Source organism: Rissa tridactyla, chromosome 5 (assembly GCF_028500815.1).
Source record: "Rissa tridactyla isolate bRisTri1 chromosome 5, bRisTri1.patW.cur.20221130, whole genome shotgun sequence".
Taxonomy (NCBI): Eukaryota; Metazoa; Chordata; class Aves; order Charadriiformes; family Laridae; genus Rissa; species Rissa tridactyla.
The window spans coordinates 70,057,020-70,080,032 of NC_071470.1; the positions used below are offsets into that span (position 1 = coordinate 70,057,020).

At 43.3% G+C, this 23,013-nt stretch overlaps 1 protein-coding gene across 2 annotated transcripts in view; it reads right to left on the minus strand.

The window, feature by feature from the left end:
• Positions 1-23,013, minus strand: part of SLC7A11 (solute carrier family 7 member 11) — a 61,633-nt gene that overhangs the window by 1,095 nt on the left and 37,525 nt on the right. Inside the window, exons 7-11 of one of the 2 annotated variants that reach the window (XM_054202753.1) lie at positions 12,061-12,184; positions 10,761-10,864; positions 10,166-10,262; positions 6,907-7,056; positions 5,004-5,181 (exon numbers count right to left, since the gene is read on the minus strand). In XM_054202753.1, coding sequence (XP_054058728.1) covers positions 5,004-5,181; positions 6,907-7,056; positions 10,166-10,262; positions 10,761-10,864; positions 12,061-12,184 — 653 coding nt within the window. Of the gene's footprint in view, positions 1-5,003; positions 5,182-6,022; positions 6,050-6,906; positions 7,057-10,165; positions 10,263-10,760; positions 10,865-12,060; positions 12,185-23,013 lie in introns of those variants that run through there. The other variant, XM_054202754.1, reaches the window with a different exon arrangement.

Here is a 23,013-nt window from a genome sequence, read left to right on the forward strand (position 1 = left end):
GTTACTGTAAGAGAAAGTTCTGATTTTCCTTGTCTAGCACAACATGTCGGCATCTACAGCAGCGCAAAGTAAGGAGGGTAAAACAGTGCAACTCACAGAAGAGATGAACCAAAACTATTTTCCTGCTCTCCTGTCTAAGGCAGACTCTGCCAGCTTCTGCTCTTCTCTCTGGAGTTCACCAGTTCAGCCCAAAGCTAGGTTGCCCTTAGACTATAAACTGATGGGGTCAGAGAGGCTGAGAGTCAACAGGGACTGCGTTTTCCCCCGCCACCCGCAGCGAGGACTTCAGAGCTGGGCTCAGCATGGCCGGGGTGAAGGGCAGGAGGAAAACCAGCAGGAGAAAGCCAGCAGGTCTTCGCCCCTGCCATCCCTTCCCTTCCAGGTTGGAGGCTGAGCAAAGGAAGAAGAAATAAAGCAGACTTTCTGTCAAGCTGAGCTGTGGTGTAACGGCTCTTGGAAAAAGGCAGGGCTTCAGAGGGAAAGCCTGGGCATCTTGAGAGCTGGCTGTGATTTTAATATTTTAATAAGTGGAGAGAGCCGCCTGCAGCAAGCCCTTGCCCTCGCTGTGGCAGGGGATGGCTGTCACCCTTCCATTTCCACAGGGTAGTTTTGCTCAGTGCTGGGATGAAGCCACGGAGGAGTAATCAGAGAAGCTGGGGGGGGCTGGGGTGCTTGCTTGGGTTTTGTGGTTGCAGTATCCTCAGGATAAGACAGCAAAAGGAGCATTTTCCCCCAAAAAGTGTTCCAGTCTGCCTCCACTGAGTATCTACATTGTCTGCTCTGAGCAGTACCTGGAGCTACAGGACTAGCTTCACATTTGTAACGAGACACTTAACACATCATGACTGTAAAGACGACTTACACACACACACACTTTAAACTCTAGTTTTCCCTTTCAAGAGAAGAATTCACTGTAAATAAGTCCCAGAGGACAACCTTTATAAAAAACCTGGTATCTGTATAAGCACCACATAAAGTCTCGGTGTGGAAAGCAAGCTGTAATTTACTGCATATTTATAAGACCGAACATGAAACCTGCAACAGCAAAATGCTGATTTCCTGCGGATGCCAACATCACAAACTCGACAAAGAGAAGCAAACTGAGCATTTAACTCTATGTCCTGAGTGAGCAAGTGTCATCCTCTGGTGTTTGTAAATAACCCTGAAAGAGACATTTTGGTATACAAACAGCTCTCTTTTCCAGCATGGGCTCAGGCTATGAAGAAAGCAGGATTCAGCTTTTCAGCTCCTCGCAATTCAACCCACTGTAAAAGAATAGATGTTTTAAATATGAGTCTGAGGCTGGGTTTTCAACTGAGGAAGCCCAAATGGAAGCGTTCTGGTGCTGGTGCCGCATGCTTTTATACACTGATCTGCTTTGTAGGATTTGCTGGGCTTGACTTTTCTCATTTTCACATTAGCTCTACAAAAAGCAAGAAAGGAGAGGAGAGGTCAAATGAAGCCTGCACTAGCTGAAAATGATTTGTCCCACCACATCTGGTGCTACAGCAAAATTTCTTTGGAAGAGGAGAGAACAAAATGTTAGTCTCACTGTAAAATACCACCCACACCCCATTAACCCCACAAACTGTCAAGTTGCCTTTTGTTCAACACAGTGATTTGGTAAGGGCAACGTAAATGCCATTAAGGACAGTCAAAACGTACAGAACTACGAAGTTCAGCATTGGAGAGGATTTCATAGAATCAGAGAATCGTTTTGGTTGGAATTGACCTTTAAGACAGTCAAGTCCGTCTCTTAACCTAGCATTGCCAAATTACCACTAAACCATGTCCCTCAGCACTACATCTACATGTCTTTTAAATACCTCCAGGGATGGCGATTCTACCACTTCCCGGGGCAGCCTGTTCCAACTCTTGGTAACCCTTTCAGTGAAGAAATTTCTCCTAATATCCAATCTAAACCTCCCCTGGAGCAACCTGGGGACATTTCTTCTCATCCTATCCCGTGTTATTTGGGAGAAGAGACCGACCCCCACCTACAACCTCCTTTCAGGTAGTTATGGAGAGTGATAAGGTCTCCCCTCAGCCTCCTTTTCTCCAGACTAAACACCCCCAGCTCCCTCAGCTGCTCCTCACAGGACTTGTTCTCCAGATCCCTCACCAGCTTCGTTCCCCTTCTCTGGACCCGCTCCAGCACCTCAGTGTCTTTCTTGTCATGAGGGGCCCAAAACTGAACACAGTCTCCAGGTGGGGCCTCACAAGTGCTGAGTACAGGGGGACAATCACTTCCCTAGTCCTGCTGGCCGCTCTGTTTCTGAGGTAATCCATTTGAGGGCTCTGCTACGGTAACCAGCTTGAAACCCCTTTCATAAACGTACTCATCTTCAGGCTGGCTCTTTTATCCCACTGCTCATTATGGCTGTTTAACATCCCTCTCCTCCAATCCTTACAAAACCAATTCTGAATATCCAGTCTAATGTCCCGTGGGGCTGGTCTGTACCCATGTGGTTTTGCACCAGTGCTGTCCTTTACTGAAACAGCATATGTCCCACGTGGGGTTTATGAGCAGCAGCCATCTCTCACCTCCGAAGCGCGTCTGGGGAGCTGAACAAGTCAGGTTCCCCAACAAGGTGGCTTTGCAAAACGGGTAAAGAGAGCCCCGCACCACTCTGTCGGTGCGCTGAGCTGCGCAGACGAAGCAGCCTGGGAATAGTCTTGTTCGCGGGGTGCTGTGTTCAGCCTAACAGGCCCTGACTCCCCCTGTGGTACTACACGAAATGCTTTGTTGAAGTCTAAGCAGCTTGGATCTGTCGCGTTCTCCTTTGTCTAGGAAAATCAGTTATCTTCTCAAAGAAAGTTGCCCAGTTAATCCGGCAAAAGTCTGCCTCTTGAATGACAATCCCATTTTTTCACGTTGTCCATTTACCGCCTGTCTGGAATGACTCTTTCATGCCTATGGTACACCTAATGCATATTGTTTCAAGGTTAGAACATCAAGCTTGCAGCTGCCCAATGACTTTTCTTTTCTATATCTCACAGAGGTATCTTAAGTGAATTTATCCTCTTCAACGCCTTTGAAAAATGCTCTCAGGCTATACAGTGGGGGTCCCTTAACGCTCACAAAATAATGCCAGTTTAATGACTCCACACAGAAGGTTTATTGCTTCTTCTGAGGAGAAAAAAAAAATAATAAAAAAAAAATCTTTATATTTAACAAGTAAATCTCCACTCTGCTCTACCCCAAAACTGTCAGAGTCAGTTTTCTGTCACTACCGTTGTTATTTTGGGAATAATAATTACAAAGCAAACAAGCTGTTTCACCCACGGACTGGCAGCTGCTGCTTTCCCCTCGCAACCGGCACACTGTGTCCATCCATAGCTATTACACAGGCACCAGGCCGCCTTTCTGGGAGGAGAATTTTGTGTTATCTGGAAAGCTGGAAGATTCACCTTCATTGTCACAGCTGGCAGAATAAGCTTCACATCTACCCAGTCTACCTTAAAGAGAATATTTTTTTTTCTCTCACTCACGTAATGTAGTTCAACACTGGCATCCTGTGGCCAGAGATTCAAGTAACTGTATTCCAAGACCTCTGAGACTTCACAGAAAATGCGAAAAATCTCCTGGGTTTGATAACGGAAAATTTCCTAGTCCTTAAATGTCTAGGCTGAGAAATTTATAAATAGAGAAAACCCTAACTATTTAACAGAATGTCCTTTTGCATATAATTGTTTTTATTTGCACTGGAGCTTTCTACACATTCCCAGCACGTTGCAAGTAATTTACAACTTTATGAAGATAAAAGTAAGAAGACTAAAGTGTGCCAGCCTTAAACTAACATCTTTTTCTGGAAATACTTTCTGCCCTATTGTCTATGGACTTCCCAGCTTGAATTGAGAGGGAAATTCATAGATCCTGCAACAGATAGGATAATAACTATATAACCTGTATTTATATAGTGAAAATACAGAGAAAAGGTTATAGTATAATAACATACACATAAACCCTACATTTTTTTTATTGTGAGAAGCTCATTTTAAATCATCTTTTAAGGCTGAAGCACAGAAGACAATATGCATTTTTGATTCAGCACTTATGCAAATAAACTGCTTTTAGTTGAAAACTTTCACGGGTTGAGGTTTTCTTTTGCAGCAGATTTTCTTTTAGTTTCCTTTAATAAATTATCCATTATTCCTCAAATATTTTGCTTATATTCTTGTTTCACATTTTTAAAATTTCCTCCATTTTGGAAACCTATCATGCTCAGTAACAAAAAAGAGAAGAATGGGGAGCTGTAATAAGTGATACTGACTTCTTTCTAAATTAAATGCTCCAAATAACCCTTCTCCAACATATCAGAACTTCCACGAATGCTTTCAAAAACTTTCTGAAATGGTATAAAAATGATTCTCAGTGTATTTTAGGTGTGAAATACTACAGGCACGTCACTTTGAAGTCATTTTTCATGAAGCACAGAAACAATTTCCACAGAGGTGTGTCAGGCACAGTATATTTTGCTATCGTTTTTTTGGGAGCCACCACTAAGGACAATATCCCCACACCAAGCCCGACGGAGACTGTCCCATTCCAAATATCCCACAGACGCGTGGTCTCAGCAGGGGGCACGGAGCCCATCCTGTCATCACAGCTGTGACATTTAAGTTTCCAAACCGATTCTCCCAGGAGCGAAACACTTTCTCCATTAGCGTAGGCCAATGGCAAGGGGAGGGAGATGGGTGATTTAAAAGGAATCAGATGTTTGTAGGGGAGGGAGGAGAAAAGGGGGCATGGGGAGAGGCATCCAGTCATTTAAAGTCAATCGCTAGCTGAAGAACAGGCTTGCTGCAAACATATCTCGTTAGTTAGCAGACATTGATTGTAACTGGCAGAGCAATGCTATAGCATGCGCCAAAAAGAAACTTGCACTGTCATCCCCAGCTCGGAGCAGCCGAGAGGATCGATCGGAAGGATGTCACAACATGGGGAGCCCTGAGAAATTCCCAGGATCAGCACGAAGGAGAGGAGTCCCACCGGGCCTTACCTAGGAGCTTTCTGAACCACTTTGGCTTCTTGTCCCACACAATAAAGAGGTAGTAGGCAGGAACTCCAGTCAGAGTTATTGCGAATCCAATCCCTGTATTCACTGGATCAGAGTAAAGTGACAGTGCAACCATGAAGAGGCAGGTGAAGGAAAACAACGCTGGAATAAATAGCGGCACCTGAAACATAACCACACAAAGAACCATTACTTTACATTGACCTTGCTGTTGAACGACTATGGCATTTAATGTTCCACGAAACGTAAATTGGATAAAACGCAGCAGAGTACAGGATAGTTCTGGGGAAATATGGGTATGTAGAACACGTACGCAAAATGTCAGTGACTGCAGAAACCAAGCTATGCAGGGTGCTGCGCAGTGAGTACCACAGAAGTCTTTTAATTACATACTAAAACACTACAGTGTTTTACGTTCTTTAAAACGTAAGGGCTGTAAATAAGTTACATTGCAAAAGTCCTTTCTCTAATTCCCCGGTAGATTAGTAAGGAGCACTAACCGCAGTAAAGATTTCCTCTTTGATAATTACCTATTAGAAAACATTTTAAAACACAACCAGGAGCTCAAGTCACCTTTTAAGACTATTAAGACCATATCGATTTTCTTCCTAAGGTAAAAATCAAAATCTAGCAGGAAGAGAGCAAATTAAACACCAATTTGACTAGTGATAAAGATATTTGATAGCATTATGCAACTGATAGCTACTGAAAAAGCACTTTCTGACTGTATGACTGATAACATTATCAGTGTCACTGCTGAAAGTACAAAAAACAACAATACCATATTAATTCCCTCAATTTTCAAGAACACCACTACAATCACTATGTTAGCACCTCTCTGACGGAAACGCCTACAGGCATGGCTTGTGAGATGTTCAGTGTAACGGAGAAGGGGAGAATTCCTTGGAGATCGTTCTCTTCCGTTCATGTCTTGAAGCATTACTGCGTTCCTCTTTTGTGCACTGTCAAAGCACTTTTTTTAATCAAACCAAAATAGGTTGTGCTGTTGACTTTCTTATTTACAGATATACCTACAAGAATGTAACAGCACACACCCTTAGTTCTTCACAAAATAGGCTTCTTGGCAATATATAAACAGGGATAGATTCCTCCATTTCTTTTCATGATGGACCTTATCTTTCTGGATACAAAATGGGACAACTTACTTTGTAAGATGTTACTTAAAACAACAAAGAAGAATGGCAGAACCAAGGCCAAACCAGCCACTGTTCAATGGGCCAGACTACTAGCGTTTTCCTCCCGGGTTCGCAATAACTGAGTCTGCAAATCCATTGCGTGTCCCAGATATCATAAGAATAACACTACCAACTTATGTGCACATCAAATTGGCATATTCGACACTGGATAGGCAATTAAATAAATGTTTAATAGTAATGCTTACGCTTGACATGAATTCCGGTTGCAAAACGATTCAGGCCTTTATCAAAGGAGACATTAAATAGAGGACTGGCTGAAGAATCGGGTTGGCACACGTAACCCCAATATTTGCAGTTTGAACCCTACGTGAGCACACAGGACTAGAGGTATTTTCACCCAGCCTGCATCCCACGCTGCCTCCATGCGACAGATGGGCAAAACTGAGCAAACGCCTTCATTTTGGCACAGCAGCTTCAGTCGCTGCCCCCCACGCAGCAGGGAACAGGCAGGAATTATCATTCAGAAGGGAACACAGCTGGGGTGGTGCTGGGGAGCTTGCAGGTAAACACTGGGGAGACCCTTCAGTGCAAACAGCTATTTCCTATTAACTCCATTTTTCAGGAAAAAAGAGGTTAGGCTTTCCACATCAGAAAATGCTCCTTTACTGTCTGACTAAACGATAGATAGGAAGGAGAAGGATTCATGTAAAACAGTAGAGAGCGGAGGTTACCTTGAAAGGACGAGGCATATCAGGACGTTTATATCTGAGATAAATCAGCCCAGCAACTACTAGCCCAATAAAAAGCCACCTGGCAAAACTGAGGAAATTCAGGAGGCTGTAGAGATCCCCGTTGAATAACATTATCATTGTGAGAGGATGCTGCAAAAGAAATTCAGAGCATAAGAGGGGTTTAGTGGATTGATCTCTATTATTTTACAGCAGCGATGTCAAATTTTTCCATGGGGACAAGCAGCGCAGCCTTTCCCCGAGACACCTGTGGGCCACAGACTTTGGCTCTGCCTTTCTCGTGCTATTCAGGTGTGTGATTGATACCTAGCCATCCCCTGAGATCACGTTTGGTTAATATATATCTGTCCCAGGTGGCCACACGTGATCAACACATATCTGTCCCCTGTGACCCGGACAAACAGACAGGCACACAGCCTACTGCATCATCAAAATGCTCGAGCGTCTTGGGCACCATTCTCACGGAACCTGAGAAATACATTACCCCACTGCAGTTTTACTTGCTCATCACGGATGCAAATGATAAGAGCAGTTAAATTTTGGTCGCATCTGATCACATGAAAGCAGAGTTTTCTAGGCATCTTGTGGAAGGAAAAAGTCTTATGGTCCCCCAGGCTGCAACAGGGGATCTCAGCAGAGCGGGCATGGTCAGGGGTAGCTACACACCATGGGACGCCAGCTGGGCACACTGGGTTGCCTCCAGCTTGTGTTTGCAGCACGCCTTTCAGGCTTGCAGGGTGTAGACACATCGCACATCGCAAATGCAAACATTTCTAAGCAGAGAGAAGCATTTAGCTGTCATTCAGGTGGCTACTGAACAGCAAGAAGGAGAGAGGACGCTAGAATAAATACATTTCCTCATTAAAAAGCTGTTCTGAGACACAAGGCTTCTGTGAGGCAGGCAAAAGCTTATGTATAACCTGGAGTGTTGCACCTTGTGTTAGGTGATTAGTGCGGGCTACAGGGATTTATTTCAGGGTAATCTCTGGACAAAAGCAGGAGGTTTGTAGCTTGAATCCATTCTGCAGGGTAGTCCCCGCTTCCTGCATGAGACACCCTGTGCCCACAATGACACAGCCCTTGCGTTCCAGGATGAAGGAATGGGTCAACTTCACTGGTCAACTTAAGGTCAACTTCCTTATTGTTCAGCAAGAGGGAACATCCTGGCAGCAACGGCTTCTCTGTGTTTATAATGAGGCAACAAGGTGAAATCAACTGCAGGTGCAGTGAAATGCAGGGCTAAATCTTTATGTAAGGAAAACTAACTTGTATTATTTATCAAGACTCACAGCCTCTCTATTTTATTTTTTTTTAAAGCAGTGAAGACAGCATGGATTTGAATGAGAAGGATCAATATTTCAAATATGGGTCTCTGGCTTCCAACCTCTAATGACTTACAAAGTGCTTCGTTCTTTACACACAGATATTAAGCAAACTCCTTCCCTGTATAGGTCAAAGGAAATTTTACCATGGAATTATATTTTCTTCTATATAGACTCAGCCCCTAAAAGTTAAAAATCTTAGTTATAAGCATGATAATGCAAGAGAGGGCCATGGACAGTGAAGGGGAGCCATCAGGAAAAAAAAATAAAATAGGATTACAAGCAGATTGTACACACACATCTGTGGTTTTTTCATCTAGGCTTTGAGCAGCCTGGTCTAGTGGGAGGTGTCCCTGCCCATGGCAGGGGCTTGGAACTAGATGATCTTTAAGGTCCCTTCCAACCTGAACCATTCTATGGTTCTACGATCTGTCAAATACCAGGACATACATCCATAAACAAATTTCTTAATTCCTTAAAATGTTTTTTTTTGTTTACCAAGGCTCAAACACTAAACATGCTCATTTTCTCATTTTCTCCACAAGAGCTCTTTCCTTTCTTACGGCTTGTAGGCCTTGGGAGGAGAAATAAAATAGGAAAAAGCTAAAATGCAGGCTATCGATGCAGAATATATCCTGCAACTACTCTAATTGCAATAAGGTAAGAAAAAAATTACAATCTCTGAAGGAAAGCCATTTTCATATGAGAATCTGATTTTTTCAAAGGAAATCAATGCATTGGTGTAACAGGACCAGATGCAAGAGCAGAAAATGTCCTTCAGAAAAAAAATAATATATTAATATATTTTGTGTGTTTCATTCCACAGAAAACAGTCAATGCAATTTACTCAAAAGGTATGAATACTTCAGCCCAAAAAAATAAAACGCAAAGCAAATGCTTATGTAAAATAAATCCCATTAGAACTTTTCACGGTAATTACATTGCCTAATTTTCAAAATTTGGATGGCCACAGTTGTATGTGCATGTGTAAAATTCCACACTTCAGCTAGCACTTCAGAAGTGAGCTTATAGGCATCTATAGCAAAAACTGATTTAACTTCCCGTACAAGCATCTGCTCTGACTAGCGCATGCTCCCAGATGCACACGTGTCTTCTGCTGCGGCTAGAACCCCCCACGGAGGCAGAGGTCTGTCCAGATACATTACAGTCATTGGTCCCAAAAGAGGGGCCGAACACCCACGGTTACAAAGACTGCCAGTTAAGTGGAAATCTTCTTGGCACTATGCAAACTGAAGTTTGAGGTCGGTATTTTGACATTTTGTCCTAACATTTTACTATACAAATTAGTCTGCAATGCAAACACATGGCCAACATTTAGCTCTGCCGCTATTTTAGAAGTCAGTAATAGGATTTCCACTATAATACTGGTGGTTTTCCTTTGACAATTCACAGACTATTGCCCAGGCACACGTTCTCTCATTTTTTAATCACCACTACACTGCACTGCTGAGGGTTCCCCTTCCATTATCTTAGTGCATAATTGTTTGCATTTTTCACTATAAGGTGGTATAACGAGCCTTTGGGGTGCTCCCAGATGCTGGTGTTTAGCTGCACTTTCAGTTAAACGAACCCCTTTTTTGTTTGTTTGTTTAAACGGAATTTGTTTCTCTGAAAGGGAACTAGCTCATCACTAGCAGGTCCTTAGAAATAAAGGGCAGTAAGACATGAATTCGGCTGCGGCAATAGGCAGTCGTGTGCTACTGACAAGATGGCAAGAAGATGAAAGAATAAGAACAACTCCCAAATCTCATTCCTCTCTTTACTGTCCTCTGCCCTGCCCAAAGCCCACGTACGCGTTAATAAATGAGACTTAAGCAGTGCCCAAATTCTGTTCGAATCCTCCAGAGCGAGCCCGTAATATGAATTCTTGTGCGGGAACATTTGTTTGTATGATTTACCAAAACAATGACAGCTGGCAGAGGAGTGTGCTTGCGGACATGAATCATGGAGAGAATTTCCGGAAGGTGACCCTCGCGGGATGCAACGAAGAACATCCTGGTGGGAAATAAATGTGGACAGACTTTAAATGTGCTCATTACTGTGACTAGGCAAAGTGGCTCATGAAAGTCACAGAGCACAGCAACACTTCTTAGGCTTGTTTGAGGTATTCTGAATGAAATGTCTAGCAGGAGAAGCCCATACGCAGAAATCAAAGTCATTTCTGAACGCGTCCCCTCCTTACCTTACACTATGATCAGTGTTAGGAATTAGTTAATGTTTTCCCTCCAATTTCCCTCCTTCGCATGAAACAAAGCAGCCGTTAATTAAGTGCTACGCTCAGAGGGATCCATTTCCAAACCATTCAAAGGGTTTTAACAATAAGACAGTAAATTCAAAGGGAACAAAGTGAGAAAAAGCCCCACACCTGGTAAACTTCAGAGTAATTTTTCATTTCCTGCTAAAGGAACGAATCCTACTCTCCCTTCCCGTTGCTTCCTCACTTTCAGGATATATCCCATGCCCTTTACCCCCAGTAATGTTAGCAATGCTCACCTGGAGACTGCAAAAATGCCCCCATTCATAGATCCAAAGCAGGAGAGAGCAACAAATACTGGTACAGCTAAAGAAAAGCTTCCCATTAGTCGTTCGGCGAAAGTCTGTTAGAGGAGAGAGAAACACACAGTGATTTTTCATAAAACAGGAAAGTAATTTTACTCTATTAACCAATTATTAGTAAGTATGGTATGTTTTATTTATACCCCTTTTCTGCCTCCCTCACCAAAAGCTGTGCTGTGCGTTTGTTATCTCTCGTTTTGTGGCACCAAGGCTACCGCGGACGAGGTCTCCCACCCTCACTCCTGACTGCGCCTGGAAGATCGCCAGCGGAGGCAATGCTGTGGAGGTGGCATCAGGCCCTGGTTTATGTCAGTTTAGACCGTCACGACTCCCAAAAAGACGACCCAGTCTGAATGGATCAAGGTCTGACCTGCATGACCAATATATTTTATTTTTTTTTTCTACAGCCTTCATTTTACTTAGCTGATGCTTGCCAGTGGAACAGTCCAGCCATTCACACTTTATTGTCCTAGGTTACCGGAAGAGCCTTAATTGGGGTTTTGCGCACCACAGGAGACATGCACAATTTTCTTCAAGTTTGCAAAACGTTTTTATTTCTAAGTCTGCCATGAACTACAGAATTTGGTCATTTTTTAAATGCCACATCAATTGAAATAGCCACAGGCAGTGTCACTACTGAAAAGTAAACAGAAATTTTTATTTCCTCATTGCGAGTCAGATACCATAAACATAAAAATCAGTGTCATCACCACAATTCAGCAAGAACAATCAAAGCAGTATATCCGAGCCAGGTTGCCTTGCAATTCCTTCCCAAATGAACTCCAGTTTTCACAGCAACCCCTTTCATAAGTACTCAGGTCGCTCGTTGTGCGGAGACAGCGTTACCGCTTCTTGCTACAAAAAAATAGTTCAGAGCTCCCACTTCCACAAATATCTGTGTTTTCTGCTTCCCAGGAGTTCGGCCTACAATTTAGCAAAGAATTTTTCAAGCATGTACTTGGCTATAGAATTTAAGTCCTACTGACTTTGTTATATCAGGTCAATAAATACGGTCTAACATTACGTTTACAAATGCTATTGATGGCCCTAAATGCAATCCCACTCATCAGCCAAAAATCAGACTAAGTTCACCGGGACATTAACATGTGGTGTAAAAGAGGAGCCACAGAAAAGCCTGATTGGATGCATCCCCCCGATTTTTTTCCCCTGGAAATAATATATCAACAAACACGACTGCAGCAGGGATATAGCTTTGTATTTTTCTTCTGTAACTTACCACTGCTACAGCTTTTGAAAGCAGCAATTCCCCAGCACTGATTGTAGTGAAATAAGCCACGTTTGTTAACACATAGCCAACTGTGACGATAATCATTGAAATGCATATTGCGAGGGGTATGTTTCTGAAATACACAAGGTAGCTCATTATTTTGCAATCTGGTAGCTATTCCCTGAACATGAAACAAATAACATGAGAAGAAGCCACTAATGATGGCGAATACACATTTGGTGATCCTGAAATATCATCATTAGAAACTACCAGTAAAAAAAATAACGCATCTAAACAAAACCATCTACACAAAGCAAATAGGTTCATAATGAAGAGGTGAGAAACCATTTGAGGGAGGAGTCCTTTGGGGAGGCCAAGAGGTTGTGGTCCCCATGTTTCCCATTCTAGAAGTATGGCCCATTTGAGCTGCCTACCCATGTTGACTTTCAGGCTGAGCCCACCAGGAAGGCAGCAGGTATCAGTGCTTGAACCAGCAATAAGGCAGATGACAGTTCAGGTGGTTCAGCTCTCTGTCTATCAGGAGAGCAATCACAGTGGCACCTCCAACACAGAGGGACATTGAAGCACCGGAGCGTGTCCAGAGGAGAGCTACCAGACTGGTGAGGGGTCTGGAGACCAGGGCACATGAGGAGAGGCTGAGGGAGCTGGGCATGTTTAGCTTGGAGAAGAGGAGGCTGAGGGGAGACCTCATTGCCCTCTACAACTACCTGAAAGGAGGTTGTAGAGAGGTGGGTGTTGGCCTCTTCTCCCAGGTGAATAATGACTGGACCAGAGGAAATGGTCTGAAGTTGTGGCAGGGGAGGTTTAGATTAGATATTAGGAAGAATTACTTCACTGAAAGAGTGGTCAGGCACTGGAACAGCCTGCCCAGGGAGGTGGTTGAATCACCACCCCTAGAGGTGTTTAAGAAACGTCTAGATGTGGCACTTCAGGGCATGCTCTAGTGGCAGAGATTGTAGGGGGTTTTTTGTGTGTGTGTATGGTTGGACTCGATGATCTCAAAGGTCCCTTCCAACCATGAAGATTCTATGACTCTATACTCACTGTCACTCAATGATTGCCAAAATGTCGAACACATGAAATTCTGCCCTTTCCTCCTCTGTGCAATTCTTCCCCTGCACGCCTTACCATATCCCAACTATTTCACTCGCTATTCAGGGGTATGTGAGGGCAGAATATGACACAGAAATAGGCACAGCACAAATCTGCACTGTTAGCACAGCACAAATAGCACTGAATGGTACAAACCCCCTGACATCTTAGCCAGAAGACAGAACAATTACACACAAATAAATAATAACTTCAAACTTTTACATAGCACGTCCTCCCAGTCAGCAAAGTAGAAAGGCAGAATTATTTCTATTTTAAAGAAGAGGAACAGAGGTACAATGAATTTATCTGAAGCAACACTGCAGGCAATTGTTCCATTTAGGAACAAAACCCCGATGCTTCAAGGGTTACTCTTGTATCTTTCCACTTCATATCATTGCTTGATTTCATTGATATCTGCATCACACCCAGAGGAGAGTCAGATCTGAAAACAATGTTTAGTCCTTTAAGTCCAAAGCCAAGAGTCACAGTTGGAAAAACACAGTACGTGCGCTCCCTCTGAGGAGAGCTGAGAGCTCCTGCTTCATGGCCGGTTCCCTCCAGCTGTCTATATTGAGGTTGCTTTTGAAGAGATGCAAAGATTGACACGTTTAGAGAACTTTGTTGTGAAGGTCACCCCATCGGATGGGAGAAAGGAGAGACAGAATGAGGAATTCTGGTGTCTCAGAAGAGAACAAAAGCACAGTCCTAAAGGACTATTGCACGTACCTCAAAGGAAAAAGTGTTTTGAAAATCAACACAAAGTTTCATCATTTTCTGATTTCTCTCTCAAAGAAACACAACTGGGTCAGAATTTAAGGATCCCCTTCACTACCAGTCCTCATTTCTCAAAGAAATCCTTGACATCACTATGCCTGTATATAGAGCTGAAAAGAACCTCTAAACTGAGACTAAGTAAATAAAGCAGGACAGTAACGCTGCTGCACATCTTGCCTACCTTAGAAGCCATGGTGTCAAACACTGTCATTAACCCAGGCACACGGGTAGGTAAGAGGATCACGCTGTATTGCAGCACCAAATCTGGGTAGACATGATTATTTTGCATTAACCCACTGCTACCTCACACACACGGTCTAAGGTGAAGAAGCTGGAAGGAAGGGAGTCAGTCCGCTTGGAGGATGTGCTGGTTGACAGAGAAGGTGAGGACCAGACCAGGCAACCCAGAATACAAGTGCTGTATTGCTGGAAAAACCACAAAGTTACTGGCTCAAGAAATACTGCAGAACTGTATGTTGATAATATGCCTGTGAAAAAATGTTTTTGTAGGTCAGTTGCGAGATATTTTGCAACCAGTTTGGCTAAGCTTCTTACCTGACCTGGGTGTAAATTGAATCCGATCCACTTAACACCTGATTCAAAGTAGGGATACATAGTTTCAAAGTCTCTCAGAAAACAAATTTTAATTATGTCTTCTGCATCATCCATGAATGCTTCAACCACCAAGCTATTGGATAAATCAGCACTTACTCCAACCTTAAAAAAAAAGTTTCCAGCCAAAGATAGCAAATTTGCACTATTTTCATAAATACTATTTGAATGACTGAAACGACATTGTTAAATTTAACAACCATCTTTGTCCACTCTAACTCCTACCAAATACCTGCTTGCCGTGTTTGCTTCTAATTTAAATCCCAGTCTAATTTCCTCTAAAACAAAACGGCAGTGCAAAACTAAGAGGCAAAAAAAAAATAAAAATCACACTTCCAAACATCACCATTTTCTTAGCACCACAGGTCCTGCCTTGTTATGATGAAGAGCACTAGCTCCCTTGGATAGTAATACCAAAACAACATTAAACAAACAAACAAACAAACAAACCCAAACCACAAAACAAAACCTCAGGAGAAGACTAAAACCCAAAAAACAAGCCAGAACCAGTCAGGAAGCACTATTCATTAAAAAGCCTACAGATCATGACTCACGCCTGGAGCAGCACAAGGGATGCTGTGACTTCTAAGCTCCCGAGTCCTCATCTTCTGAGGGAAGCGAGCGCTCAGGTTGCACCTCCTTTTGTCTCCCGGCAGGAGTGGACATTCACACAGCCCCTCCGAGTGCTGCTTATTAGCCACTGCTTTCGGTGACAGATTTAGGTAAAAATGAAAGGCCAGTTTCAAGATTTCAGGGATGAGTAATACGGTATGGTTCATTTCTCACTGACACCTCAGTTCAGATTTACACTTGGTCCTTGAATCATCTGAAAGCACAGACAGATAGGTACGAACCATATGTAAAACCACTAAGTGAAAGTTTTAATCATGTCTTTTGTATTCACCCAATTTAAGAGGCAGTTCCTGATTTGCAACACGATTCCATTATCAAACTCTCTGCTATGAACTACCGGCACTGCACTGGAATAAAAACTGTAATGCCATTAGCATTAAAGATTACCTCCTTTCCTTAGAGGCTCACTGTACCAATTTTCTTGTATTTTAGATATTCCCCTAGACTTCCAAATCCTTTCTCTAAATCAGTAAAAATCATACCTAAGTCCTATTCTCTGTTAAATTGCCTCTACTGATTTGCCTCTAAAGATTTCACCTTTTCACTTCTACATCCTATGAATCAAACACAACACACAAGTTGTTAGCACACCGATAAGCCATGGTTCTGATATAATGCGTGTTCACAACCGCCACAGAGTTAGCTGAAAGCTTCGGACTAGAGGGAGTCAGAAAATTAAAAAAAAAATAAATATATGTTTCACTTTAAGACTTTGATTCATTGACATTAAAGCCTCTGGTGGGAAACTTGATCATTTCCGTATGACATGTCTTAGGAAAAAAATCTCAGAACAAAGACAGAAATCTTGTCCAACCAGTAAAGACCTCAGAATGGCCAACAGCTTAAAAACTATAGCATTGTGTGTGCTCAGAGACAATATTTTAGTTACTTCAAGTAGACCCAGGACTTAAACTTGCATTAAAGTGGCTACTGGTTAGTGTAGGGCAGTGCTTTTCCTTTTGCATTTCATCTCAGAGTGAAATCTCAACGGATTTCAAGAATCAAGAAAAACTATTTTCAAATCAGTGTTTTTCTGAGTAGACCTTCAGGTGCTGATGTTAGCCCCAAACCTATACAATGATCGGGAAGTATCTTTTGTGTTACTGTTAAGATGATATTCAAGCAGGCTGCTCCTTGGGTAGAAGGAGAAGTTGCTGCCAGCAAAGTCTTTTGCAATATTCATCTCTTCTCCCAGAACTTTGAAGAAAAACAGTATCAAAAGGGGGAAAAAAAAAAAAAAAAAATCTGAGGAAACCCGCATCAGGAAAATATTGACAATATAATTAAAAAGTCTTTATAAACTCAGATGAGACACAATTAGGATAGCTTCTAAGCATCTGATGATGAAATGTTTTAAGATTTACCCATCCCTAGCTACTATTCAAAGCCCAATCTTCCCCTTCTGCCCTATATACAAAGCAATTGTAACGAAGAATCGCAGCGGCTTAAATGAAGAGCACATCTACCTTGCGCTCCCCAGAAAGAAAGATGCTGAGGAATCTACCGTCGCAGAGAAATTCAGCATTAGGAACGCTAGCTAGTCCATCCTGTGGCTCTACAGGGCTGAAATGCACTGCCAAGCTGTGCTGTATAGGGCTTGGAAGCAAATTTCCTCCTCCTAGAAGGAGGAGGAGGCCCTTTCCTCCCGTAAAGGGCCCTGGAGCCAGGGCACGGGGTTCAGTTAATCACGGTATCCACTGGGTTTTGGATTTGACCTTCAGTATTGCAGAATCGTAGATCTTCTGATAATCTGCTCCGGTGCTGCGCTACCTCCTACAAATATTTTTGAGAGAAAAAACACAGAGCAGACTGAGTAAAAGGGAGGGGAAAAAAATAGTAAAAAAGGGGAAAAGAAAAAGAAAGCCAGAGAGAGAACCTGGGGATAAGACGAACAATGTCAATAAATCAGCCGAGGAACATTCCCAGAAGTCTACAGCTCATATCCCAGCTTAATGACAACTTTTATAACAACAAACAGCGAGCGCGAAGAGCTGTGACCACTGCAGGCTGTTCTTCCTATGAAACAACAAGCACAGTCAAATATGCCCCACTGGGTCAGCCGAGTTCACAAGCATGAAACACATTGTCACCACATCCTTTGCTGTCGAAAGGCTGTGCCAAAATAATTTCCTTGCGTCCATTGCAAATCCAGGTTTTACAAATGCTCAGCCTGAGTCAACTGTCCTGGAAAAGGCTGTGCCAGCAGCACCCAGACAGGAAACATATAAGGAGGTCTAAACAAATCAATTAATTACTGGTAAAGTTAGGTAAGATAAACCCCATCTTTATTGTGCTGTAGGAATTGTGAAAGATGCTTTCTGTAACATTCAATTTAAAAAAGAAAAAAAAAAAAAAAAAGAGAGAGGAGAGAAAGAAAATGGAGAGAGGAAAAGTCCTAATTCCTTCACATGGTTTCCAGGCAAGGATTTGTTTGGTTTCATGAGCATGAGCCTGTATACATTATATTTCTTGAGTTGAAAAATTACCACCACCAGGAGTTTCAAGATCCTTTTCAAAAGATCCCTTGTGCAATAATTTATTCACCATTTGCAATCTGTTAAGCAATTTTGCAAATGAACTGTTTCCAGATTTTGGCACTCTTAAAAAAAATCTAATCACCCATTGCACTGTCCATAGGGCTAAAACTTGGCAAAAGAAGTCACAAGCGCAGATTTATCCAAATAACCTGACACTGGAAAAAAATAACCAAATACAATACAGAAACCGGCAAAAGAGCCCTGGTAATTTGATATTCGCAGGATTTCAGCGCAAGACCAGAAGACGTATAGGCTTGGTTTAGTAAGTGCCATGTTCCAGAGCCCAACCCACATCTCTCGCCACTCCTGGGTAGCCATTCCGGGAGCTGTGGCAATGCCAAACCCTAGACAAGAAAGCAATATGCTTTGATGTAAATTTACTTAGTTCCGATGCATGCTTTTCATGCAAAAAGCAGCCTACAAGACAGCCCGTTACACTGAAGGGATCAAATGGTTCTCACCATGTCAACGTGTGAAAAAATTACACTCACGCCCATCTGTCAGGAGAAAAGGAGGACGCAAAACTTAAAAGCAGGCCACCTCCCAGGACAGAATCAAAGCCAGGAATAGAGAGGCAAAAGGGATGGGAATCATCACAGCACCTCTCGAATCCACGTATTTGTAAATGCTAATACGGATCTCAGCAACGGCTGACTTTAGCAATGAGCTATTATTATTTTGTTTATTGTCACGAAGGTTCTCCTCAGCAGATCACCGCTTCTCCCCCTCCACTGCCTCCCAATATGTTCCAGCCTTATGTTCGAGACTGGAGCTGCTGTTTGTGGGCTTGCAGCTCAGACGCTACTGAATTAACGTGACTCCTCTTCATCTTCTTTTGATTGTGATTTTCCAGGGGAGAGGTGGAAAAAAGGAAAGACTAGCTAGTAAGCTGCACTCTCATTGACACCACCACGTGCTCCATGAATGTTACTGCTGGAGCGAGCGTTAAAGGGCTCCCTTCTCCATCTCGACGCGTTGGTTCTGTACCTCTGACATCTGCGCAGACACAGCGGCACGACACCGGGATAATAGAGGGATGAATCAGGCCGCAGCCTGCATTTAAAAACCTTCCTGCTTTCTGTCACCTAGCAAGAGAAGAAAAGAGCTTCTGCTGTGCCTAATTACTTGCTTGTTTCCTGGTGTTTGACTTCACTGGTTTGGATTATAATTGGTTACAGTTCATAAAAGGGGTCTTCTGCGACCAACTGACTTTAAAGGGTCAAACCGCCCTACAAGTGTGCTGGGAAGGGCAGAAGACTTCCTTAACTTCTCAAACGTTTTCAATACACTTTCCAGCAGGCTTTCCTAAAAAGTGAAATTAACATAAATATTTTCTTGGCTAAAACGTAAGACTTAGAAAGATACTAATTGCACAGGGTAACGCTGTTCTCCACAACATCTCCTTCCAAGCATGCCCTCCCAGCTGAATCCCGAGCAGAAGCAAGAGCCCCGCCAAGAGCGCTGGAGAGACAAAGGATCGCTGTTAGGCTCGCAAGGCGATTTGTTTTGTTTTAATAGAGGGTTGAACCCGGCTGCGGTCACATCGTGTACCGACTCAGGTTGGCAAGCCAGATCTCACCAGAGCGCCGTATTCATTCACATCACGGCCCCAAGCCCTAACTTGTCAAGCCAATGCCTTTTGCGAAACACCTTTCTTTGAAAAGCAGAATGGATTCCTCTGAAACTTGGACTACCCGCTAGAGAGACCTCTCCCGTTCAAGCGGGATCCTGTATCTTTTCACGGTCCTGGCATTCCCAAAGAAAACTAAGCCCAGACGGCAGATAGCAAAGATGACAGCTAAATCCACAAAGGTGTTTCGAGGTGACAACACTAAATATTAGTCACGCTGTCTCTGCTTAGCAGTGCATGTTTCTTGTACAGCAAGCGCGTGAGCACTGTTAGAAGCCAGAAAGCGAGCGCAAGAGGCAGCACACAGAGCTGCTGAAATAGTATGAAATGCAAGTAAAGCGGGGGCTTAATTTTTAAAAATATCTCTTCAAAAAAAAAAAAAGAAATGTAACACAGACTTGAAACATAAGATACAGATCATCCCCTGTGACTTCTCGGTCAACTCTTTGGTAAACCATTTCCATATGTCCATCGAAGTGCCAGTATCCAATATCTTCAACGTTACCTCCTTTGCAAACTTACTGGACAAATTTTATGACTGTTTCCAAGAGATATATGAGTAATCAGACCTGGCTTTTATTTTCCAGTATAACTTGACCTCAAGTCACACCCCTCCCGAGGACCTAAAGGTCCCAAGGACTTAAGCTGGCCTTTCTTTCCCACTGAAATAGTCAAGCTGAGACACCCCTGCACGGAGCTAGGCTTGCCCTGGAAACCCAGGCACACGTGTCCTCAGAGAGCCTGGGAGGCTTAACTGGAGAAAAATGAGGTGCCCGGAAATGTGGGCAGCAGCCAAGCAGGTTCTATAGCAAAGGAGCTGCGTGTTGCATTTCAGAACCTAAAATGACAGTGAAGACGCTTGGATGGAGATGCCCATTCATCTAGGGGATTGCAATTCAGGTGTGGTTTTGGTTGGACCTGTAATTAAAACAGCGTCAGCCACCCTCTTTCACAAAAGCTTGCCGTTTAAAAAGCAGCATAGTCTAAATTCAGAGGATTGAAATACAAATATATTGTCCCTCCTGGGTTTGATGAATGACTTTAAAGCTTCTACCTAACATTAGCGCTTTGACATCCTCCCTTTGTTTCATTTGTAGGAAACTTTCATGTACTCCAGGAAGTTTGTGACCTTTTCCACCAGAGACGCAAAACCTCAGATTTGACTTTTATTGCCTAGCTCCCGCTCAACCAGGAGATGAAGGGAGCACCTCTGCTCTTTCACAAGCTCCAGCATTTCATTTCCTTCTGAGGCCTGTTTGCTGAAAGCGCCTACAGCACTGCCAGTAGCGTAGATTACGGTGAGAAGCGATAGTAAATCATGGTGCTCGCTTGGAGGCAAGGAAGCTATAACCACAAACCTGACACGGGGGTTGTAAAAACAAACCAGCTGCCTGCACCAAGCTCGTGTATGGAACCGAAGGGGAGTGAGTGGGGCACAGGCACAACTCAGAGCACTTCTCCCAGCTGCCTTATCCAGCACGGGATCGCAGGTCGAACTTCCCCTTCACTGCTCCGCACAGGCACGGCCCTCACCGCCAGGCTTAAAATAAGCGTAAGAGAAAGGCTGTGACCTAATTGTGTATTAAAAGTAGTTCTATTTATTACAGAAGGCCTTCCTGGGAATTTGAAATTATTAATCCCCTGAACACCTGATGTATGAACAGGGTCTACTTTCCCCAGGCAGAATCACTTTTTGTAGGGAAGACAGAATCTCCTGAAGTTCCCTGCAGATTTACAAGCACCGCCACTTTCCCAGGAAGCACAAGGACAGCAGTCGACAAGGCGCCGGCAGTAGTCACGGGGAACATTTAGCAGTATAAACAAGGGAACCCGAGGTGGGAAACGAGCGGATCAGGCCTCACAGCCGGGAAGCCTAAGCCAGCAAGACAGCGGCTACCACCTAACAATAATGTCATGGCCAGGGAAAGAGATTACGGTGGTTACAAAAGGAAACCCACTAAAAACCACACTGCCTGTCACAGCACGCTTCCCACGTTACCGCAGGAACCTGAGCATTGGCAGGCAGCAGGGTTTGGGGCGGGGGGAAGCAGAGCCCCGCCACAATCTGTATGTATTTCTATTGTCTCTGCTGAGGACATACGTTTCTGATTTATGGCATGGCAAATGGCAAAGCGAGACTTTGAGCAATGCAAGAGAGCCGGCTGGCGAGGCTGCTATCATTCCCCAAATGAGCCGCTCGTGTTCAGAGCCCGGGAACCAGCAGCCTGAATACCAAACACCTCACTCAGCTCCAGCGGAGGGAACGCCGCCCCCTCGGCCCCGCAGCCAAACTTTTTAGGAAGCATCGCTGGGAGCATATTAATGACTCCTTATGGTACCAAGGGAAGACAAATGTTTAGGTGCATAGAGGGATGGAGGGAGGAGCGTGTGCCTCTGTGCATGTGTGCATAAAAGGAGTCAGATTTTTCATACTTGTTAAATTCCTTGACATTTAATTTTGAGCAGGAGAGTTTCTACAATGCCAAGGATCATAAAGGAACAATTTGCTGCTGTATGTTACCATTGATATTTCGGCATGAATGAAAATTGCACCGTTCGGTGATGAAAAGAGCAGCTACTTGTAATAAGAAGCACCATGGAAACTGAAATATCATTTACCAAGAAAGGCTCTTCTTCTGAAGGAATTCAAAATGAGAAAAATGGTAACTGCAGGTGCCTTGAAGCATTAGCATTTTAAAAGATATAAAAGGGTTTAAATGAAATTAAAAGGAGATGTCTTAACAATAATGCACCGCCATGAAGGGGGCTGTCTGGCAGATAAATAGTTTTCTCCGCAGAAAGCAAGGAAACGAGGCTGGTGGTAAGGACAGCCTAGCAGCCTGGCTACAGATGGGGGACAGCCCATAGAGCACACTGAAATAACTCTGTAAGGAATGACTAAGTTCTGACACAGAAGAGAAATCCAGAAACCTCCAAGTGTGAGCTAAAATATGCCTTTGTAGCACAGTAACTGGAGGCACTTTGAATAGAGTTCAAATGGGAATATCAACTTTTTCTATTTTATTACCTTCAGTGCTTTGAGAAAGGAAATACCAGTAAGTTGAAATCCTCTCTTGGTAAAACTTCAGAATACTTGAACTACAATCACATGCATAGGAGAAGAACATATCTTTTTTTTTTTTAAGAAGTAATGAAGTGATGTCACGAAGAGAAACATACAAAATTTTCAAAATTAATAGTAAGGCTAGATTTTCCTTTTTCTGTGTCCAAACTGAGAGATCTTAAACATAACCCTTAGAGTGTTAGTACTGAAGCCCTTCTGCAGATCAAGTTCCTTCCGGTTTGGATAGTGATGTGAAATAGCCAGAATTATTCATCTTTTTCAATGATCTTGGACCATATGGTCAATGAGACTTAGGATTGTAAGGCTGGCTCACCTTTGCAATTGCACGCTGTTCAGTGTACCCTCTGTCAATGATGCCCTGCCCTTCCATGCTAAAATCTTAAAATGAAAGTGATAATGAGGGTTTATACAGAATTTACTGCACTACCTCTTCTTCTGACTCAAAATCAACTTATTAAAACCCACGTACTGGTGCCATCAAAAAGCCCTACAGCCTGGCACTTGGTAGCACACTGCCCAGTACCAGCCTCCCTGACATCTACACCTGAAAGTAAGCCCAGAGAAAACACCGGCTCTGC